At 41.2% G+C, this 23,974-nt stretch overlaps 1 protein-coding gene across 1 annotated transcript in view; it reads left to right on the forward strand.

Moving 5' to 3' along the window:
- LOC147313869 (amyloid protein-binding protein 2-like) overlaps nt 1-23,974 on the forward strand; it is a 34,836-nt gene that overhangs the window by 3,731 nt on the left and 7,131 nt on the right. The window contains exons 2-4 of the mRNA XM_086260587.1: nt 17,724-17,812; nt 18,995-19,146; nt 22,408-22,531. Coding sequence (XP_086116713.1) covers nt 17,724-17,812; nt 18,995-19,146; nt 22,408-22,531 — 365 coding nt within the window. The remainder of the gene's footprint in view (nt 1-17,723; nt 17,813-18,994; nt 19,147-22,407; nt 22,532-23,974) is intronic.

Here is a 23,974-nt window from a genome sequence, read left to right on the forward strand (position 1 = left end):
CATCTGGATGTCTTTCTTGCTGTCCAGAATAATTGTTCATGATTTTGATGGAGCTGTCAAAGAGTTGGATTGACGTGTTTACCTGTTGTTGTGGTTCCTTGTGTTCTCAGTGAGACCGGTTCTTCTTAGTAATCTTTCCTGGCACTTTTCTGGAACACCTTCACGGGTTATTTGTACCTTTGTGGTTGACCACTATGTAGTTCAGCGATGCAACAACAACAGCGGTCACTGTGACACACAGCCTCACACTCACTCTACGTCAGCAGGCCTTATCAGCTGAGTTAATGCAGCGCTGCTTTGCATGGGGATGTAAATTTGTATTCTGCTGTCGTAGAAACCTCCAGTATGGTGTTTGCTATGGAAACGTGACTAGATAGCAGTGCAACAGTCTATACAACAATCTCTATATTTTGAGCAAAGTTGTAAATGTCAGGTTATTCCAGGATGCAGTTTAATATTGTGGAAATCCAGTGTGATGGAGCTTTCTACGACCACGTGGTATATGCTTCACAGCAAAGATAAGAAGTTTATCAGCTGTTAAACAGCCTCCTTGAGTTGGAGGTTGCTTAGTTTTTGGTCCTAGACTTCCTGCACGTGGTTACTGTAAGTTTACACCACACACAGGGATCTTAAGCCTTCTAGTTTTAGGAAAGGCACACAACAAGGGCATTCTTTTGTTTTTACACCAAAAGTACATGTTGAAGGTGCCGAGCCGGGGTGTGACGGTATTCTATCATTTCAAAATCAAGTACAGAATTCACAAGTCACATCTGAACGCCCCTTTGAATCACTGAAACGTATTTTTCATGTTCAGCTAGTGAAACATCATGCTGAACAATGATAAATAATAAAGATTTCACTCATCGCTTTTCATAAAACAGAGGGGATTTAAACATAACCAAAGGTATTCACAAAACTGCTGAATGTGCAACAGTGCAGCAAACCGAATAATGATGAGCAGGGCTGTGAGTGGGACGGACGTTAGACACAAGATGACAGCGAATGCTACCATTGGAGCAAATATCTGAGAGGCAGCATGTTGGGCTGCATCGCTTCTGTGTGTGGATAAGTATGGAAGACCATTTCTTTGCACTGGGATATTTAACAAATTATGGAGACGGCGAACTCGGGCAGTACTGTGAGACACAGACTACTTCCAAAATTATTACAAATGACCAGAGGCTCCCCAGTAAGTCCCATTAGGACTTAAGGAGAGAAATCCCTCCACGTCTATGAATAAAAACCGAGTGTCGGTCCAAAGTTACTGTCCTGTCCTTCACCACTGGAAACTTGTTCTGCTCCTGTCATGGCTGCATTGTAGGTGGATGCATATCTGCTTGTAGAATTTTTGTTCATGTAAAATTTTGAAACCTCATGTTGTCATTGCCAATAAGGTTTCATGCCTCTGGACATTCATCGATTGTGGTCCACATTTTATTTCCGTTTTATAGAAATTAATTGGAAGACTAGCTTTTTTTCAGTTGCACTTCTTATTTATTCTTTGCTTATTTCTGACTCTTAATGATCCTGTTTCCATCTGACATGAATGGTATAGTTAACCATCCATGAGCCCGTTCAGCCTCTGTAGGTGTTTCTTTTCCTTCCTTGGCTGTATTGTACAGTTTGTTTGCTTTTTTTTAGAGTAATTGCTCTAAACTCAGAAGAATCTGTAATAGTCTTATTATGTAAAACCCATTTGTTGTTTTTGTTGTTCACCTTTTTTCCCTCTCCGACAGCACAAAATAGACCCTGAGAGTAAAAATGATTTTCCTGTTTTATGTGGTTTTTCCTCTTGCCGACCCCACAACACAGCAGCCTCGTGCTGGTTGCGTGACATCATGTCCACAGGTGAAATGAGCTCTTCAAGAACAGAGCTGCATGTATGTTTGCGCCTCTAGGTGTTTCTGTTGATGCTTTGCCCAGACTAAACAGGGCACCGAGGCACATGTGAGTTCAGGATTTGCTGCTTCAGAAGCCATGGTGGAGGCTTCCAGTCTCGACAGCAGCAGCGGCCGACCAGGCTCAGCTTATTTTATAGGACAGAAAACATCAAGTCACAGCAGGAGGTTCTGGCTGCTCCTCTACTGCCATGATGATTTAGCGAGGTGGCCATATAGTGGAAACCTGCTGTGAAAGTGTCTGTGTGGACAGTATGGGAGAGCCAAAGACAAGCTAAGGATGCAGTGACTTGTGTCGGGTGTTACAGACGCAGTCTTTAGACAGCCTGAGACTGTGAGTGGCTGAAAAGTGTGTTTGGGGCACTCGTAGAAATCACACCCATTGTTTTGTGTGAATCGAATGGTAGCCATTGCATTTAATGCCACTCAGTGTCTAAGAATACCCGGATTGCATCACAGCATTACAATACACAAAGTGTTCTCCATAATGAGGCCTTTCTTTGTTTACTTTCCCATTAGCGCGTCTTATTACAACAGTTTTCTGCTCTCTGGCAGTGCCAATCATCACGTTAGATCAGGAGTTCCAGGAGAACAATGTTTTATTTTATTTGACTCAAACTCGTCTTCGCTTGGTTTACAGATTCTTCGTTCTGTATTTAGCGGAGCCCTTAAGTTATGTAAAAGTGACGCACGTTGAACGTGAAACAAACACAGAAGGTGTCATCAAGGCAAAGATGAAATGAGCGCAATATACAGGAAAATCAAAAGAACTGTGATGTGTGAGAAATGGTTTTCACAAACGTAAATCATCAAAGGTTTATACCAAGAAAGCATTAAGGCATTGAACCAATGAAACAGTTATTTTGAAGCTTGATCTAAAGTAGAGTTTGATTCATCAGTCGCAGTAAAAAGATAGTTTCAAAAAGTAGAGACATCCTTGTTGCTTTGGTGTCTGACTCTGATTTGTGATTTATTCATTTTGCTGATTCTCTTATAAGAACTGTAACTGACAGCATGTACATGCAAAATTCAACTGTCCTTCAATGCACAGTGTCATTTACTTGTTTATGAAACTGTGTAGTTCCACCTGACTGCACTGAGTCACAGGATATTCTCTCACTTTAAGCGCTTTAATAAATTGAACTTAAAGGAGGTGCAAATAATTAACTGAAAATGAGTTGCTGTACGTGCACCTTTATCTGGTGGCATATTCTGCCTCACCAAGCAAAATAACAGATTTACATTAAAAACAACAAACGAATATTAGATAATAAAATAATTTTTCAGTATGTTTATGACATCACCAGGACATGAACCCTTTTTCCTTCCTTGTAACTGCTTTGGTCCTCTGGTCTCAGTGAGGCTGCTGGCTCGGGGGCAGCTTTGGTTCTAGAGCTTTCTTCTGTTAGCTTTAAAATGTCCATGCTCAGCTGGGTGAGAGGGTCAGTGTCTGACCAGGTTTGCTGTTACCACCATGCTGATCTTCCTGTGGTACTGACAAGGTATTTGATGGACTGAGTTTAATTTCCCAGTAAACATCAGTATCAGTAGAATCAGTTATTAAGGCCCTGTTTGTAAATGGCCAGTTTACAGTCACCAGTTAGCCAGAGTACCTGGAGGAGTCCCACAGAGGCGCAGGGAGCCTCCTCGCAGTCAGGTGACAGTGCTCATTGTTTAACCAGTGTGTGACACTAAAAACAAAGAATTAAGAAATCATAGAAACTTTCTCAGACGTGCCCTCATTTTTAAAAAAATGTTTCTGATACATTCGGATGGTTTTATGTGATTGGAGTCATACATGGACTCTGTTTAGCATTCATTTTTAGTTTTTTGCAGTCTTTGTTCATATCCATACAGAAGAACGGTGCCTTCTGCAGTTATTTTACTGGTGAGAGTCCCCCAAACTTATTTTACAAGCTCGGGCTTGCTAGCCACGACTATTTCAGACGTGTTTTCCTCAAAGTGGCAGGCTTGTTGTCTACAGAGTAGACAGCTTTTTTCCCTCGTCAGGTGCATGGGGTGGTTATTGAAGACAATCTTGTAAAATCTGCTTGGAAGCCTGAAGAACCAGTAACGACAGGACTATAATTTAGAACTCGTAGCTTTAAAAACAATAAGTGAAGCAGATGCTACAGGAGGGAAAGAGCCTGCCCTTCATTTATTATTCCCGTTGAAAGAAGCTGGTCTCTGGTTCGGTGGCTGTGTGCATTAAAAAGCTCATTTCAAGAGACTAACGTTGTAGAAGATGACCAGTGCAAGCAAATCTAAATTCAGTGCCAGACACAAATCCAGACATTCAATATTAACGAGCTGTTGGAGATCTGCTCCTCAGAACAGGTGTAATATCTTCATCAATGCAGTTACTGTTTTAAACAGAAATGATTTAACTTGATGAATATTTAACATCAGACTCCAAACTCATGAGGACTAAATGGGCTCCTCAGCCAGCTGTGCTCTGCTACCTCTGGTGAACCACCTCCACATCTGTCACCATGGAGATTGTGGAGCTCTCCTAGGACCTCCAGGGTATTTGTTATGCTTGCACTTGCTAATATGTGTGAGATGAAGGCCGCCACATCTTCACGATTCATGTGACTTTAAGGTGCCTGGTCATCATCGCCATAATATTAGATGTGTGTACGTTACGGCAGCAAGTCCCACTATAGGCTGTGAACATTTCCACAGGCCCAAATCTGAACAATAAGCCAAAACGTCTGTAGCCATCTATCTGTTTGTACCTTAATCTGCATTCTTGCATGGAGAGGTGGGAGGGGACTAATCGCTTTTCTACAGCCTCATTAAATCCTGTCCTGGTAGGTTAATGGTTAACTGGCTGGGCTGTTGATGCTTTGACGTTGGATGTATTTATATTACAGACTGTAATGAGTTATGGAAGGTAATTAGAAATATGTTTCACTTGATTCGTAGTCATAATAAAAATACAACATTTTTTTATGCATCGGTCATGGACTGATGTCATTCAGTTTTCTCACGTGTCTTTTAATAAACTGCATCAATGTGGTTTGAAATTTCATGACCTCAGTTTATGTGCAGCTGCTGCAGCTGAATAGAGTGTGCTGAGTGCTGTTACTGCTGCTCTCTGGCTGCACAAGGTCAATTTATTGGTTGGTAATACAGATTATTGATAGGCCACAAAGAGGCGTTGGACCCTGAATTCATGCTTGTACGTGTGAAGAAGGGAGGGAGGGCGAAACATGAAAGGAAAACTAGTACTTACCCTGATTTGTTCTACTTCGTTGCTTTTGAACTGACCTTTGAACTCGAGTTAACGGTTGATCTGCGTCACCAGTGTTTGGTTCACTTTTTCTTTCGAGTCGAGGCAGTGCAAAGCCAGTGTGAAGTGTCTGCTTTTTTCCTGTTCGTTTTCCAAATCTTTCATCGGTTTTCTTTATAAAATGAGTCAAAAAGCTCTGTTGGGATAAGCTCTTTATGTCTGAAGTCTACAGCTCAGACTCAGAGAGGAGCTCAGAATCTGAACTGAATAACGAATCATGTAACAAAATGAATTCATGAATCTGATTCTTATCATCCTTCACATTAAAAAACAACTTCAAAGATTTATTTGCTGTTTTTTTGTTGTTGTTTGTTTGTTTGTTTGTTTTGCGGTTAATCAGAGATGTGGAGGACAGCCAGGTTTCTGTGTGCAGTGGTTGTACGGATCGTTTTCTGCTGCTTGTGTCATGAATACAGTTAGCTGCTACCTCTCATGACACACAAGGGGGCTTTAGTCTCTCTTCCTGCAGCTTTGTGCTCTGTGTTGATCCCCATGTGTGATTGGCTGCCTGCAGCCTGTGATTCAGCACTTGAGCATTAATCAGTCCTGTCTTCAGTTGGGTAGCTGTCACCTCTCATTGATGCATGGGTTCAGGCCCGAGTAGAAGGCGGGTACCCTGCTGACCTCAGACCCACAGCATGTAGCTGGGCCAGTTTATTAAAATGGCTTAGGTGTATTGTTAGAATTCCATCAATATTATTTGTACAGATTGCTTAATATAATTATATTTATCCATATTGTCAATATATCTTATGGCTATAGAATTTGTGAAGATGTAATTCTCAAAGCTAAGCTCATCAGTGATGTTGTGGTCAGCTTTAATGCTAATCATGTAGGAGGATGTTTAGTAATCTGCCTGGGTACTATGGGATGTGCTAATGTATTAGGGTTACATAATTGGATAGGTGCTGATGGAATTTGCTGCTTGCACGTTTGGAAAAGGCACCCGAGGCTGAAAGGTATGAAAGATATGCTCCCATCCAGATGATGGATGTCTTTTTCAGGTAGGGCCTTGTGTGTCAGCAGGACGCTGCTCGAGTGCACGCTTCATCTGTTACCACAGTATAGCTTCATGGTGCTGATCTGGCGTACCTCAGGTTCAACCTTTCAAACACTTTGCTCTCTCAAAAGTCCAGCAAATGCTTTCCTCAGTTCCCAGTAACACCACAAGTGGTGCTAAAATAGAGGGGATACAGAATTGTAACAACGTCTCTTAAAGCGGTACATTTTCTCATTTTAAATATTAAATATTTTATTGACAACTGATCATAAAAACAACATAGTGGATCTGCACCTCAGTCATTGCATTATGTGCACAGTGTTTTTGGCACTGGGGTTGTATTAGCAGTGATGAGAAAAATGAAATGAGTGAGCCGCGTGAGCTCAGCATCAGCCTCTCGAGGCAGCCGTACATAAACAGGAGTATTAGCTGCTCCAGTTTCTGCAGTTGCCATCCAGCTTCACGTAGATTTTGTACTCGGCAGCTGGTAGGTTAATGACTGGCCAATGCATACTCTGTGGTCCTGCAGGTGCTTATGGGGTTCTGTGTGCACAGTTCATGAAGAGAAACATATTTCCCTGTAGTCCTAACTGCACATCCCTGAACGTGGATGACTTATAAATGGCCCTAGATCACACAGACATGCAGCTTTTCTGCAAAGTACAAAAGGCTGTTTGGTGCCTTTAAAAACAGTCGTTTCTTTGTGTTTTCATTCAAATATTGTCAACTCTTCCCACACATGGATATTTAACAGAAGTTAATGTTAACCTTAGAGTGTCAAAACCAACACAAGATATTTGTTGTTTTGGATCAGAGCCATGTCTCCCTGCTTGCTACGGGAGAATCTGCAGAGATCTGTGTGCAAAAGGAGAGTGGGTGTGGGGCTTTGCCGAGCGAACACTGTATGTAGTCCAATTTTAAGGTATCGACCTTACTAGATATAAACTATATAGCATCATCCTGCATTGCAACTAAAATCTAATGAAACATTTTAGCTGCTGATGTTGCTCAAAGATTCCTTGGCAGTCGGTTCTGCTCTTTAGGTGCAGATCCACCACTGAAATCAGTGCTAGGCATGAGAACTTTGGAGGCAGCTAAGTAGGGGTAGCTGTGTTCACTGGAGGAGCCAAGGTCACTGCCATTGGGTGGCATTGGGCGTATGCAGAATTGGCCTTCCCATGAGCCCTTTTCAGGATTTCTGTTTCAGGATCCCTTGATCCACAAGGTGATGTAATATTTGTGTGTGTGTGACTGCAGTGACATTTCTGAGCTCAAAGACGACATCAGATGTTGCAGCTTGTTTTAGTACATGTGGAAAAATGTTACATCGTTAACAGCAAGGTTTAAAGGAGTGGACAGCCGTTTGTCCTGCTTCTGCAGGATGAAAGAAAAAGGTCACCAGTGATCTACTGGTGCCTCAGTCTGGGTAAGATCACATGGATGTTAGGCATCGCCCCCCCAGTGGGAAGTAAAATCACTGTTTTTGTCACTTTTTTCCACAAATCAATAGACTTTATCGACTGTTGCCACACAGGTGCGTACACACACACACCTTCTATTAAGTTGATCTTTGGCTTCATAGTTGAAGATGTGGTTTATCATTGTTGGCCTGTTGCAGATTTTAGTGATATAAAAGAAATGCAAACACTTGCACTATGAGGGAAATTCAATACAGCCGGGCTTTCTTTGCTTTAGCGGAGTTGAAAAAATCTAAAACCCCAGCTGGACATAACAGGTATCACAACGGTGGTTATCAGCTTCCTGTGTTAAGCTGAGCTTTCTGCTCTGGGTCCGATGCACATTCTCATCAAAGGGGCTTTTAATGTGTTGCCCGACTCTCCTTCAGCACAGAATAATCCCCACGAGCACAGCCGACTCCAGTGAGTGTTATCAAATGATTATATTGAAATGGTGATAAAATCTAACATTACATTGCAACACTGTTGCAAAGAAGACAGGAAATTAATGTTGCAGAAAATTGTTAATCCTGTGATTTAGCGCCCAGAGCGGTACGATGAGCATTTTAATCAGAGTTAATTGTTTTAAGTGTGGGTGTGCTCACGGTGCTGCTGTTCATTTTTAACATAACTGCCTCACATTAGCTCGGAAACTTTAAACTGGATACATTTAAACACTGAAACTTACTGACCCACCGGCTAATGAAGGAGATGTGGAAATCCTTTTAGTTTGCCTGCACACAAAGGGAAATTAACTTCATTGATCAAATAGCTATTCTTGGTTGTTGTTGTGTGTTCTAGTAGCTTCCAATTCAACAGTGTAAAGGAGACTTGGCAGCAAAGTAAAGCAAAAATGTATAGATTTCTGGCATCACCAAAAGAATAGACTGCACAAGCCACTAACAACAAGATGCACAGTTTGCACTGCTCTGACTTTGTAGCTTCATTTGCTGTTAGTAAGCTAAACAGCTTAACAACTGGCACATAGAGAATACAGAGAATTTACATTGCAGTTAAAATATGATGCAAATAAAAGAGTTTCTCTAAGGTTTTGTGCTCAGAAGAAGTTGCCATGGTGAGTTGGTCAGTTACAAAGAGGGCCACTTTGGTAACACCAAGAACTCTGACTTGAAGCTCGACGTAGCTCACTGACCCATTAATCTCGCTTTGCTTTAGCTCAGCATCAGAGCTTTTCTGCAAAATGGGGCGATCGTGGTTCAAGAGTTGGGAGTTCGCCTTGTAATCGGAAGGTTGCCGGTTCGAGCCCCGGCTTGGACAGTCTCGGTCGTTGTGTCCTTGGGCAAGACACTTCACCCGTTGCCTACTGGTGGTGGTCAGAGGGCCCGGTGGCGCCAGTGTCCGGCAGCCTCGCCTCTGTCAGTGCGCCCCAGGGTGGCTGTGGCTACAGTGTAGCTGCCATCACCAGTGTGTGAATGTGTGGATGACTGGATATGTAAAGCGCTTTGGGGTCCTTAGGGACTAGAAAAGCGCTTTACAAATACAGGCCAAAATGACCAAGATTTTAAAAAAGCAGCCCTCAGACGTCTAACTTTGGGATATCTTCATCTTTATACCAGCGATGACTTATTAAAGAAAGTGAAAGGCGTAGGGTTAGACGTGCACAGCTTCTTTGGATTCGCAACACGCAAGCTAAAATCCCCATGTAGTTTTCAGCCAGCAGAAGCAGCAGATACACGAGGCACCAGCGAAATAAATGTTCACAGTTCAGAGCTGTTGCACTCCGTCGGGTGGATGTCATTAAGCGCTGATGTTTGTTGGTGTCATTCCATGTTTCAGTGGCTCTCACCGCTGTGCACCAGGAAACCATTTCTGTGTTGTAATAGACTGCACGCAGGTGTCGTTACAGCAGCTGGAGTGATCTGTGAAAAGGACCGGAGGCCTTTTTTAATAGAATTCATCTCTCCCAAAACAAAACACACACGATTCCCATCCATTATCTCAGAACACGAGATCATGTATTATTTTCTAATGATAGTCTGTTTTTTACATTCCGTGCAGTTTCCACTCATATTTAGTATTACCACAACCTGCACACCAACGTGCAGGACTATGCAGGGAGCAGATAAACCCATGACTCTTTGGGACAGTGGCTTTCTTTAGTCTCGTTGTCTCTGCGAGGTTGTCAGTGACCTGTAAATACCTTCTGATCGTCAGCTTACCTTTCATAAAACCACATCTTGGCACTTTTTTGGCACTTGACACAGTTTTCATGTGTTGTGCCCAAAAACCAGGATAATTGAAAAGGTTCTTGTTCTGTGTTGTGCTTACAGCACACCTGTGCCCAGCAGACGTGTTGTTAGTTTTATACATTTATATAATGCTTTCCTAGTCTTGCTGACCACTTACTTACTTTGCATTTGTACAGCACTTTATTCTGTAGACTTAAACCACATCATTGCCAATTTAAAATCCACCCAGGAAACCCCGGCTGTGGTTTGGGTTCTTCATGCTGCGAGGAGACACCACCCTAACGATGTGCTCGTCCTCTCAGGCAGGAGAAAAGCCTCAGTAGCAGTGTGACCTTTAACATTTTTCAAACTCGCTGAGCCTGTATCTATAAATACATTTTTTAGGTTTTGTATGGTTCAGTGTTTCTGTTTTTGTGGAAATAAATGTGAAGAATGAAGGTGGAGTCACACCCTGCCCATCAGCTGATCTTACAACTCTTACTTAAATTACCTGAAGAGACACCAGCTCCCTCCTCATACCTGTTATGTCAGTTCGGTCAAACACCAGCACCCTGCTGTTACTGCTGAAAGGCATTTGCGGTAATTTATTTGCGTCACTTCATTAGCACAGCCCGTTAACACAAATTGTGCATTCTTAGTAAAGTTTGATCCAGCTGAGGCCGTTAGTTTAAGGCTTTGTCTGTGTGACAGTAGTCAGAGTGAAACTGCGTCTGTGGAGATGACAAAGGTTACTGGGCCAACCAAGGTATATGCATGGTGTGTGCGCCCGCACCGTCACTTCCTGTAAATGGGGTTTGAACTCTGTTTTGTTGTTAAACTGATTTTTACTTTTTTAAAATAAAGATTTATGTCCAGTTACTCTTGGTTACTTGCTAAAGAGAAGTCAGAGGTATGTGATTAGCTCAGTTTTACTGATTATCTGCCTGTCAGCAAGATTACAGTAAAAGTAACTGTCTGCATTTCAGTAAACTTAGTGGAGAGGTGGAGCATGGTCAGAAGAAGAACCTTTTGAATTTTAGTGTTGTTACTTTCTTTAGGGCATTGTCTCGGTGGAAGGCGTGCTCTCCGGGTCTCCTCGGATGTCGTTAGCCTGCGTGCACGGGCTCTGCTTTTTTGTTAAAGGCACAGTAGTCCACTGTTATTTGAATTAGCTGTTGCACCCTAACACCAACGTATCCAGGTAAAAGCGATTCTCTTTTAATGTCTCTCCTCTTAAACTTTTAGTTGGAAATAAAGTTTATTGCTCAAAATGAGTTTATGCCTGAATGTTGCCGGCTAACATCGCGGTGACAGTGTGTGTGCATGAGCGTTTGCACGTGTGTCTGGGTAGGCTTTAGGGTCAAACCTGAAACCCCATGAGCACTACTGCCCCTACTGGCTCTGTCGAAATAGGTGATATCAGAAACCCGAGTGTGGTTCAGAGACGCTTATAAAGAAAAGTTTCCATAAAGGCGGAATAACAGCTTTTAAGGGAGTTGTTGATGGAACTCGGCATGAGTAGTTTTCCGTAAGACGCAAACAAAAATGTCATATGTGCTTCTTGCTTTGACCTTGTGCTGTCGAAGGGTTAAATTAAACTGATTCAGCTGAAGCTGTGACAGAAAATATTACACGTGTATTAAAGAGCAGTTGTCGAAGTGGAGCTGATTAGACAGCATCAACAATGTGAGCGTTGACAGAGAGGCGTGGTAGTATTAATGTAATCATGTAACAGTGTGAAAGAAAGACTGGGATTGTTTTTACGTTTGCCTTAAGTGCACTAAAAAGTCGAATCATCACACGTTACAAAGGCTGTGCAGATATCACTGGCTTTAACGGATGTGCAAGTTTGCATATCTATCACACATGGTTAGCTTTGACTTTGACCACATGAATCTGTTTTTAAGCTCTATTTTGGTCTCCACCATCTCCAGTGACGGTGTGTCTTTGTCATCATATAAACAACATCTTGCATTGTAAATAGGGCTGGGCCATATTATACCGTTCACGGTAATACCGGTATAATGTTAGGCAACGATAGGAAAATGAAATATCGCGATAGAATATGAGTAAAACGCGCATGCGCAGTGCCTTTGTTTTCATACGCACATGGCCGATTGTTGAGTGAAACTGATGAACCAGAATTGGTTTGTAAAAATGGTGCAACTTCAGTGATGTGGAACTGGTTTGGTGTTTGTCCGTCAGATACACAACAAAGCACATTTTTTTGCAGAACATGCAAGCGGCCGTCGGACTAAGATGCCCTTAAATCTGGGAGTAATCTGGGTCCTAAACTCCGTATGCTTCAGGTCAAACGAACACTGTAGCATCACTAAGAGTTAAAAACTGTCTAAATTCTTTCATCTTTAATAAAACGATCAGCATTGCTGCTTTACCAGGTGTAACTATAAAGTTTAACTTCCAGGCATCCATGAAAACAAAAGTTATTACATTTAACGGAGTTAGAAGCTAGCAGGAAGCTAGCGGAAGTTAGCTCGCTAGTTTCGCTAGTTACCTAAGCATGATATAGCATGTTCTGACTGAGAGATTTCTGAAAAAAATCAAACGTACAGCTCTGCTATCACTTCCAACATAAATGAAGACAGGAAACTAAACAGCAGTGACGTTTGTAGGGTTACTGAAGTTGGGCTAGCTGCTATATAATGATGTGCTACGTGATCGCTAGCGACACAGCTATGTTAGCATAACATAAACAGTGAAGCTGGAGGACGAACACTAACACTTTTCCACTTATAAAAGTTAACGTGAAGGTTCTTCATGGTTAGAGACAAATGCAATCGCATGGCAGGATACTGTAAACGGACCAAACTTCAGTCAGGAGAACAACTGAGATAATCCATCCACAATACGAGGTTAGTCATTAATAGGGTTGCCAACTCCCTGAAAAATAAATAAGGGACACCTCGTGGCCAGGGCCGGGCGACCCAGTTGTCTTCACCCTTCCCAGTGTGGTGAATTTTCTAGCTCTTTTTTTGTGTGTGAAATTATTTTTTTAACCATTTGACTTGAATTTGATTTAAGTAGATGTGTATTCTTTGTGATATAAACACATGTGAAACAAATGATCATTTAGCCATTTATTTTTTAGCTCAAAATGACAACATTAACACAGTAAAACAGGTCTCTTTCTTAAACAGAAGCCTGTCATGCTTAACTTTTGAGAATATAAGTAAATCTTTCTTTAAAAGAACTCTGTCCTGCTTAACTTAAAATAATAGAAAACAATAGAAAGAAAAACATTCTTGTAACAGTGCACATTTAGTGCATTTAGTACAATTGGCTTAATGCTAATCAGCTGCTCCCGTTTGAAAACCCGCTTGTTCCCATGATTACGCATCTTAACTCATCATCATTATTCATCTATGTATTACTTTTATGTATTAGTCATCTATTTGTTGTAATCATCCATCCTTGCAGTTGTTTATTACACAAAATAAGTTATATTATCACACTTCTGGCCACATAGCACTGATATTCACTGCACATGCCCATATTAACTTTTTCCAGCCAGGTGTTTTCCTTTTCCCATTCTTCCCTTTCTCTGAACAAACATTGCTGCTCTAATGCTGGGCTTACACTGTGCGTTTTTAGGCCCATTTTGAGCCGATTTTTGAGTGATCGGACCGATTTTGGCCTTCATCGTGCATCGTGTAGTATACGTGGGGTAACGAGAAGCGATTAACACCTCACGACCAGCTCCCGATCATCAATCGCTCGTGAGGGTGTCACCACAGCCGCTCACACTGCTCGCGCGCAAACACGTAAACGTTGGTGTAAAAGATGAAGCAGCACAGCAGTGCAGCGTGTGATCTGGACACAAGCAATGGAGGCACACAACCGTGAAAATAGTTGGATTTACACTGCTGCTCAATCACAGCTGCCCGATCAATGTTTTTCATTAGCAATTTAGCAAAGTTGATGGTGGTGTGTGTGTCTGTGTGAGTGTAAGACGGAGAGAGAGAGCGCGACAGATTTTCTGTTATAACCTTCATGTTATGGAGGCACAGTGTGAGCACTCAGGTCGCATCAGAGCATCGGGCGGTATAGTGTGAGACCTGCATCGTGACATACGAACTTCTAACCCCTGCGAGTCAATCGTGCAGTTTGAGCAGGAGCTGAATAACGTGACTGAAAAAATCGCACAGTGTTTGCCCAGCTTTAGGTTTACTGTCGTCCGAGACTTGCACCGCAGTGTCGGCGTTTGTTTCCCTGTTGGCCATGCTTCTTGTTGTGGTCATCTGTTGTCTTCCGGTATTTTCTCCGTAAGCGACCTTTCCTCGACCAATGAGATGAGCGGTAATCTGAATTGTCATACTCGTAAGTGTGCTGTTAGCTCATTGGTCACAAAGCAGGAGAGGGGCTGGGAATTATGTTTTCAAACGAACCGTTAATTCCATTAAAAGTTATAGACTACTTTTGATTCTCACTGTATTACGGGACAAAGTGCGTCCCTTATTAGCTCAATACGGGACGTGTACTTTTGTTTCTAAATACGGGACGATTCCGTATTTTAAGGGACGGTTGGCAACCCTAGTCATTAATATACTGCAACAACATGGGAATAGAGCAGCTGCCAGAGAATTCAACATTAATGAATCAATGGTACAGAAGTGGAGGAAGCAAGAAGAATGAGTTTAATAAAGTTTGATTTATCTGACTGCTTTGTTTCGCTTAATGTGCCTTATAATCCCGTGCACCTTATGGTCCGAAAAATGCGTACTGCACACTGCAGTTTAATGTTGCAAAGCACCTCTTTTTAACTTCAGTGGATATTATACATGGTTATGCTCAGGATATGTCAGCCCATTTCTACTGGAAATGCCTTTTGGTTAAACTTTCAGCAAGGAATTTGCATTTGCACTGTTACATTTTTATAAAGCTTTAATGTACATAAAAACCAGCTTCTTGTTTAAGTGAAAATAAATGGAAGGTTGTCTTTTTGCGCTAGTAATGTTGTGGAGTTGTATTTTGTCTCGCATCAATTATATCGTCGGTTATATCGTTATCGCAAATTTTCAAATATATATCGTGATAAATTTTTTTGGCTATATCGCCTGCTCTAGTAAGAAGTATTGTAGAAAAATAGTTACAGGCAAAAATGCCCTTATCTTGGATCGATCTTGATTTTCCTGAGAGATGAGGTTTCACATCCAGCTTGGCGTGGTTGCAGTTAATTTTACTGGCAGGTGTTAACCTGCAAACTGCACTGTGTCCCCCCCCAAAGAAAGAAAAAAATAGAGCTTCATTAAGACAGGGGGCCAATGGAGCTAAGAACTGGGGCAATTTGGTAACTTTGATTCATGTAGTCCTTCTGTTAATGTGCGCCTCTCTGTGTGTCTTAAGACACAGATGGAAAAATAATTAGTTTTACTCCACGTGTCTTAAGGCTAAGTTGGGAAGAAATCGGGCATTGTGGGTTTCTGTGTGTTCTGATGATTTATAGAGCAGTCACTGGAAATTCAAAACACTGCCTACTGACCAATCAGTGTTTAGGAAAATGGTGTCTCTTCCAGGAAGATCCCTTTGGATAGTAAGAGGGTCTGAAGTTTTTTAGTAGTGTCAGTTTGTTTTTCCCTGATGAGCAGTAGTAAGGGGAAATATTCTTTATGAATAAATATTCATATTCTGTGTTCCTTGATTATTATTAGGTTTTATTTTCTCATTGGTTGCAGATAATTTTAACATTAAATTATTCTCTAAAAAAGGCTCCTCTTTGTACTTGTTGACCTTATTATATTCAATTTGCAAGCAGTGGTTTGAATTCCATTTTATTTATTTATTCTGAGCTTTTTTTCTCGCACCAACAACACGACAACAGCTGGAAAACAAACTAAAACGGTGCTTTTGCAGTCTTGCTGACCAAAGTGCTTAAACGTTCAGATAAAGAAATGATATGCTGAGTGTGTTAAACTTACTTTGTGCTGCAGGTTCCAGATGGAGTCTTTCTTGAAAAACAAGGGTCAAGGTGACATAAAACCTTCATTAGACACTGTCAGTGGTTATGGTATAAAAGTTTATTATAAATTTTCTCTTGTCTAACAGTAAGAATTAAACCTTTAAGCTGTCAGTCAGCTCGTCTTCACACTTATGGAAAAGGGGAAGAGAGCATTTTCAATTGTGTTTGTATTGATTCATTAACATTTTAAAATACATGTTTATTGTCCTAGTGGGCACAAACCAAAGCCATTTCAGAAGCAACATTAAACACAGACGCTATCTGAAACGCTGCTGGGCAGTTACTTTAAAACCCATACAGACTTGAATGGGGAGAGAATTCTAAGTTTAGGATAGGATAGGCTTTTATTGTCATTGTACATGTACAACAAAGTTTTGGGTGGTCTGCACCATCTGTGCATTTCAGTGGTCACTGTGACAGAAACCCAGTAAAAAATCTTTGTTTTTCCCTGAAAGTTTTTCTTCTGCTACAAATGCACATAATTTTGTTACTTTCTTACGCTTTCGTTAACATTTTCTCCTTTTATATAATGACTCTGGTGCAAATCCAGCAAAAGCATGAATAAATATTTTCTGTAAATAAACCAAAATGGGTTTTTCCTTAGAGCTCAGATGCCCCAGTTCCCAGGAGAAACACACTGACATGAAGTCTGGGGCATGGACTCGATGTGCTCAGTGCCTCCTAACATGATTAGGAAAGCACAATAACACAAGTGCTGGTTTACCCATTTTGCTGATGTGTTTTTGATACGATATACTGGAGTTTTGCTCAGTGTGCTCAAAGTCTGCTTTGGACTAATTCATGTGAAAATGCTGCCACGAGTTTAAGTCATTACAATAAATTGAAGGTACAGCTGTAACAAAAGTGTCAGTTTTCATCAAACACAAGCTAGCATCTAAAAGCTGAGTGCTGTGGTACTGTTCTGTGTGCACTGTGGAGGTTCCTGTCAGTTTCAGCAGTTTGCTGAAACATAGCACATGGTGAATTCACCAGCACTGACACTGATTTTTACCAGTGTGCCAAATCATCCTGAGGGCAACATGAACATCTGTGGAGTTCATGCTAGAATTTTAAGCACCGTTCTAGACAATTGTCACTGTGTTTTTACACACACTATGAAATGGTGACACATAAATGGCGCACACACCTAATATCATGAAGTTGTCTTGTCCACACTGCACATGTTTTCCTGTTTCTGGTTCCCACTGCCCTCCACAGCTAGGTGACTACTTGTGAGTAGAGCGTTTGACTTAAATTACAAGCACTGAAAGGTTAAAGCTGCACAACCAAAATAACGCCCCAGTACAGCAGTGGCTGCAGTACAAGTTTTCATTAGGTGAGATTTCATGTAAGAACCTTGGAGAGAGACATCTGTGATTAATAGTTTCCGTCACAAACACCACTATGGTGAGCCATTCGTGTCAAGGATTATATGGATTATACTGTCTGTGTCCACAAGTGTACGAGGGTCTATTTAATCTGAGTGGTGTTGATTTTCTTATCAGATGTGATTGTGATGCTCTGTATGGACATTCCAGGCAGACTGCAAGCAGAGTTGGAGGGTGGGGTCCACAGCAGCCCACGTGCATGTCCATAAACAAGCATAATCCTGGCTCAGTATAACAGTTTCCAGCTGCGTGCACTTTGATGACAGGCCAGACATCAGCAATTTTTTTTTTTTTGTTTAAGATCCTGTTCAGCAGACAACATTGGTTGCATCACTTAAAGCAGAGTAAAAAATGTTCAGCTTCACTCCTGTAGTTACAGGTTAGACTGTCATTTACCTGCAGCTGAGACATTGGTTCCCCTGCACATTAAGAAATTTGACTTGTACCTATAGAGATGACATCTGTTGTATTGTTACTGAATCTCATTTCTCACTGTGTCTCACTGTGCTGTGCTCTCAGCTCTACCAGCAGGGTCGACTCTGCCAGCTGGGGGGAGAGTTCTGTGAGCTGGAGGTGTTTGCTAAAGTGCTGCGGGCTTCAGACAAAAGGTAAGAACATAATGGGGCCAAACTGTGCCCATCACTCTCCTAAAGTAGTTTTCACACTTCCACTGCAGTCCTGAGCAGGTTCAGCAGAGTCTGAGATTAACCATAAACTGCAAGTTGATTACCTTTGAGATCAGTTAACTCCGAGTACGTTCACCTTGAGTTTAGTGTGTGCGAGTAGGGAAAGAAAGCCACCTTCAATGGAGCTTTGATAGCACAATTCACCATGGCAACACGTTAAATGAAAAGCAGAACTTCTATCTTAATCCAGTAAAACGAGGAATATTAATATTCCTAACCTTTGGAGACCCTTTGGCTACTAAACATAGAGGAAGTATACAAGTATATGTCACTGTACACTGGGATGCTAAACTTTAAATTTAGGAGGGTAGAAAAGAGTCATTTTAATGAGCTCTGGCCACTTTGTCATCAGTAAAGATGGTATTTGGAGTTTGGTGAATGCCGGTTTTTTCATCATTCACCAAACTTGCATTTTCATTTGTTCATACTGGAATCCTCTTTCTTTTTTTTTTTCTTCTTTTTTTTCCAACAGTGGATGGAACCAGTTTTTACACTGGAACCAAGCATAGGTTTAGTCGGGTGCCCTTAATGATGTTAAACATGTTTTTAGGTAACCAGAGAAATCTGTTTTTAGCTCTTTTGAAACTCTTGTCCACTCTGTTAAATGTAGTGTTAGGCAGGCTGATAGGTGTGAAACACTAATGATGCTGGAACAGAGAGGAAGGAAGCAATGTCCATCAACCAAAACTCTAATATTGTGATTGCTTCCATCATATAATTTCTAACTAGAGAATTTAAGGTCTTGTTTGTAGATCTTTGAAAACACATTTGGCACCTATCATCGTAGACATCGTTTCATGTGAATCTTCTTTAGACTGAGGAATGCTCATATATGGAAATGAGATCCCTTCTGTATGACGAGGACATCAACTGCGTACACTGACCTGTTGTTCATTTCTTGACGGTCCCTTGTGTGATATTCTTACTGCTAGTTAACTGTGCCAGGTGTTCTGTACAGTAGGGATGGTGCCATGCTGTCTACGGCCATGACTGATAAGAATCTGTTTACGCTAAAAGCTGCTTGTGGACTGGATTTTTTTATTTTTTGTGTTTCCTGCAATTTGACTGTTGACCCGATGTCTCCCTTTGACTTCATCACTGCAGACACCTCCTGCACCACTGTTTCCAGGCCCTTATGGACCACGGTGTGAAAGTGGCCTCAGTTCTGGCAAACTCCTTCAGCCGCCGCTGCTCCTACATCGCCGAGTCTGACGCCCACGTCAAAGAGAAGGCCATCCAGTTTGGCTTTGTGCTGGGTAAATGTCAGGGCTGGGCAGTGGAGGCTTCAGATAAGCACTGTGTGGGATAGAAGTGCAGAGCTGTCCTTATGTTAGGTGGTTGATAACGTACAATATAAACAGCATATAATGTGGGCCATATTAGGGCTGTGCGATATGACCAAAATCTCATATCCCGATATAAGACCTCTATCGTCCCGATAACGATATAAATCACAAAAATGTAACATTTTCTGTAAAGTCTGTGAATCTCGGGCAGGTGAAGTGTTTCCAGCTGCGCGTCATGTAGCTGGAGTCGAGTGTTTTAACCGATGCATGAAACGATACATTTTTAGACATAAGTTGTAACGGCGCCGTTTTCTTTGTGAGTATTTATTACACGGCGTGCTGCGGGGAAAAGCCTGTTCTAACGTTTGAGTCTAAGGTTTATTTTTTAGCACCGGACGGCTCTTTTTTACTTTTCATCTGTAAATAATCTGCATCTTTCACCTGATTCAGTTTATTTTGAAAAGTCTCAACAGGATCTTGAGCTTTATTGTGAAAGGTTTATGTGGAACATAAACAATCGAACACGCGATGGTGTTACCGTCGTTGTTGCTAACGACAACACATAAAAACAGGCGCTTGTCCGTCCGTAGTGTGGTGATATTAAATATAAGAGAAAGAGAGAACTTTAAGAAATTAATATAGCCACTACAGTGACCATCAGAACATGAACAAATATTACCGTAAACAGTTTATTTTGTGACACCACGAAACAAACGAGAGGGTAAAATGAAACGATAGACGTTTTTATATAGTCATCAGATACATATCGTTATATTGAACAGCCCTAGGCCATATGTATTATGATAATACGTTATTATAATAATTGTCATGTAGGGCTGAACGATTATGGAAAATAATCTAATTGCGATTTTTTTTTTGCCCCAATATTGCGATTGCGATGCGATATGCGATTATTTTTTAAGGTCTTTGTCTTCTGTATTATTAAACAAAGACAAGCAATACATCATATAGTATGGCCAATACTATATTACATTAATTTTAAACTGTTCTTTCCTGGAAGACAGACCTCTGTTATGATGACATGAGGTGATGCATGAATTGATGACTGACATTTTTATTTAACTTCTTCAATCACAACAGTATATTTGAACATACACAATAGTTTATTTTTAGCTTACAAACATCTGAGCATAAAGTGCTGACAAGGAACCCTGGTGTAAACATTAAAATGAAAGTCAGTACAATGTGCAGATTGCAGAAATATACATAAACAAAATCAGTGGCTTTACCACACTCAGTTTTTCGACATCTGTGAACTACTAGACAGTCATTCAATTAAAAAATAATATTAAATAAATAAAACTAATAAATAAAAAATACACACATCTTACTGATCTCTGCAGTCAGTAACATTACACATAAAGTGCAAACATAATAGCAATTGTATAAACACACACACAAACACGCCTTTAAAGTTTAAAGGCGTGAAATTGGACGGTCTAGTTCTGATTAGCGTCACCGCTGTCTCGGTGGAGTTTAATAAACTCGGCCGTCTGCTTCTTGCTATCTAAAATATAACCAGACACTGGTGTAAATTCTCGACTGTCTCATACTTCTGTTTAATAAGTTTTCTGTTTGACGTTTAGTCAGCTGTGTGAAAACCAAGGAGGAACCCACCCGGGGGATTAATAAAGTTTTATTTTATCTAATCTAATAACTTTAATCTCAGCCAAACCGATTTACTCACGAACAAACAAAACACTGAAAAAAGCCCAACAATAACATTTTTAGGTTGTCTAAGTGACTTATATATCACGTTTAACCCGAGGAGCGAAACTCCGCGGTGATCTGAAAATGATGTGCCGGGAGTTGTGCCGTTCTCGGCCGCATCAGTAACCCTCGAGCTCCCGGCTAGCTGTCGAGCTGGTGGGTAGCAGACGCCTCTGAAAACGTCGAAGCACTTTTGCAAATATGGGATATCTTGATAAACCGAGCAGATATTTGATGTTTACACAGCTACTTTCTCGCCTGAAAATATGTTAAAAGTTTATTTTGTGACCCAGAAAGATTAGTATGAGTAATTTTAAAACTTAGTAGCGGCCGCCATTGCTGGAAACTGGAGTTTGGCTGGGCCGCGCTATGAATTCTGGGATATGGTAGTAATTTGGACAGCCGCGCGTCGCTGTGACGTAATCGGTCCACAAATGCGGCCTCAGGAGGATGCAGCCCATGAATTTGGACATGTCCAGAGTATAATCGCAGCCTTTGCGGTTAGAAAATTGCACTTGATCATGTCGCGATATTATCGCAAATGCGATATATCGTTCAGCCCTATTGTCATGTCATTGAGAGAATTTAATATTTGAGCAGAGTTCTAGCTCCCATAGATCTCTGAAACATTAGTCAGTGAATTCCAGATACTCCCCATCTTAACTCATTATGTGTATAAAGCACACCTGTCTGCAGAATCAGTTTCTTTCCAGTTTCTCCACCAAAGAACAAAAGTCTTCCCACATGACATTAACCCAAAACATACCAACAAGGTAACAAAGGAGAGGATAAGAAGAAGCTTGGCATTCCTATATGAAATTTGTGGAGTGAGCCGAAGCCTCAAGTTGCTAAGCAACAGCCAGGTTTTAGAGTTTCTGTAAAGAGCAATGGGCCAAAATCCCTACAAGAAACATCTTACTGCTGTGCTTCCCAACAAGGGTTTCTCCACCAAAATACTAAATATTTATTTCACTTAGAAACTGATTTGCATGTCATTAACTTTTACATAATGTGTGTTTCTGGATTTTGGGTTGATATTCTCTGTGCCTTAAAACTTTAGAGCAGGGGTGTCAAACTCAAATACAGAGTGGGCCAAAATTCAAAATGGAACAAAGTTGCAGGCTAACATTAATATTTATTGAAAAAAAAATCTTCCTCCAGATGTAAGAATGAATCTTTTCTTATGGACTCAAATAGGTTTTGCTGGAAAACTGAATATGGAACAAGCAAAGTATTAGTATTATACAGCTAATATATATATTAGCTGTATAATACCAGTAGGCCAGCTCTAATAATAATTTGGTATGGCTTCGCAGGCCAAATGTAATTAGGCTGCGGGCCAAATTTGGCCCACGGGCCAGAGTTTGACACCTATGCTCTAGAGATTTCTTTCTAAGTGACCAAACTTCCAGTCAAAGTTTGGTTTTCTTAAGACCCTTGTGCTATGACCAGCAGACACCATAGTTGTTAGGCAGATGACTGTCATGTTTCTGTTTGTAGGTGGCTTCTTGTCTGATGCGGGCTGGTATGGAGATGCAGAGAAAGTGTTTCTGTCGTGCCTGCAGCTGTGCACGCTCCACAGTGAGGTCCTCCACTGCTACCGGGCTGTGGAATGCTGTGTCAGGTCAGTGTCAAAGAGCTGCTTTTATTCACCAGGGAACTCTGTGTCCTATAGTTACAATACCATAATTGTTAGATGTGCCAGATATGATAGAATAGAATAGAATAGAATAGCCTTTATTGTCATTGTACAGAGTACAACGAAATTGGAGTGCCACACCCTTGGTGCAAGTTTCAATAATAAATATAAATGTAAAATATAAAAAGTACAAAAAAAACAATCGTAAGTACTCAAACAATAGTATGTACAATATATACAGGATAGCAGCATTAATATAATGACAGTATGAATAGCAGCATAATATAATGACAGTGACTGTATGGAATAGGTTCAATTGTTTTTGTGCTTATTTACTACGGTGATAGCTCTGGGAAAGAAGCTATCCCTGAATCTGTTTGTCCTGGTTTTATGTGACCTGTACCGTCGGCCTGACGGTAATAGTTCAAACAGTTGGTTGCTGGGGTGAGAGTGGTCCTTGATGATATTGCCAGCTCTGCTGAGGTACCGAGAGTTTGCAGTGACCTCCAGGCTGGGCAGAGAGCAGCCAGTGATCTTCTGGGCTGTGTTGATGACCCTCTGCAGTACTTTCCTGTCTGCAGCTGAGCACCCTGCATACCATGTTGTTATGCCGTACGTTAGGATGCTCTCTATGGTGGCTCTGTAAAATGTCACCAGCAGCCTCTCCTCCAGGTTGTTCCTCCTGAGCACTCTCAGAAAGTGGAGACGCTGCTGGGCCTTTTTTTTTTACCACCGCTGTAGTATTTGCAGTCCAGGAGAGGTCATCAGATATCTGCACGCCCAGAAACCTCATGGAGTGTACCCTCTCCACACAGCTCCCGTGAATGTAAAGTGGGGCCGGGTCTGCTCTGCCCTTCCTGAAGTCCAAGATAAGTTCTTTAGTTTTCGTGGTGTTCAGTTGGAGGTTGTTAACTGAACACCACTCAGTCAGTCTGTTGACCTCATCTCTGTAGTCCGACTCTGTAGTCCGATGATGTTACACAACATGTGTTTTCTCCCAGAACACTTAGGCGTCTGACAGCACAGCTTGAAATGTTAGTTGTGAATAAAAGCCACTGAGTGATTCATATGAAGAGCTGTTAAACAGTCTGTCTTTACATTTTTTTGATTCTTATCAGATGAAAACGGATAAAACACAGAAACTGTATCTCATCACAGACGGTTAAGCTTTCCTTCTGAGTGGAAGTAGCAGCTATCTGTCATGGAGTAACAACACTGTAACTGTTATAAACTAAAACAGCAACATTGTTAGAAGTACCATGGGCCCATATTTAAGGCCTTGTATATAAATGAATCCTAGCAAATGGTATTAATGAATAAACTGAACACTGTAGAGCTAAGAAAAAGCTGCAAAAATGTTTGATCCAGATGTTTCTGTAGCATATTTGGTCCTGACGGGTGTGTTGACCGGGCACAAACATGTAAGCT

The sequence above is a fragment of the Aulonocara sp. 'chitande type north' Nkhata Bay genome, linkage group LG14 (genome assembly GCF_057382095.1).
Source record: "Aulonocara sp. 'chitande type north' Nkhata Bay isolate Kocher_YH1m ecotype deep benthic linkage group LG14, A_spYH_male_GT1.1, whole genome shotgun sequence".
NCBI classification, from domain to species: Eukaryota; Metazoa; Chordata; class Actinopteri; order Cichliformes; family Cichlidae; genus Aulonocara; species Aulonocara sp. 'chitande type north' Nkhata Bay.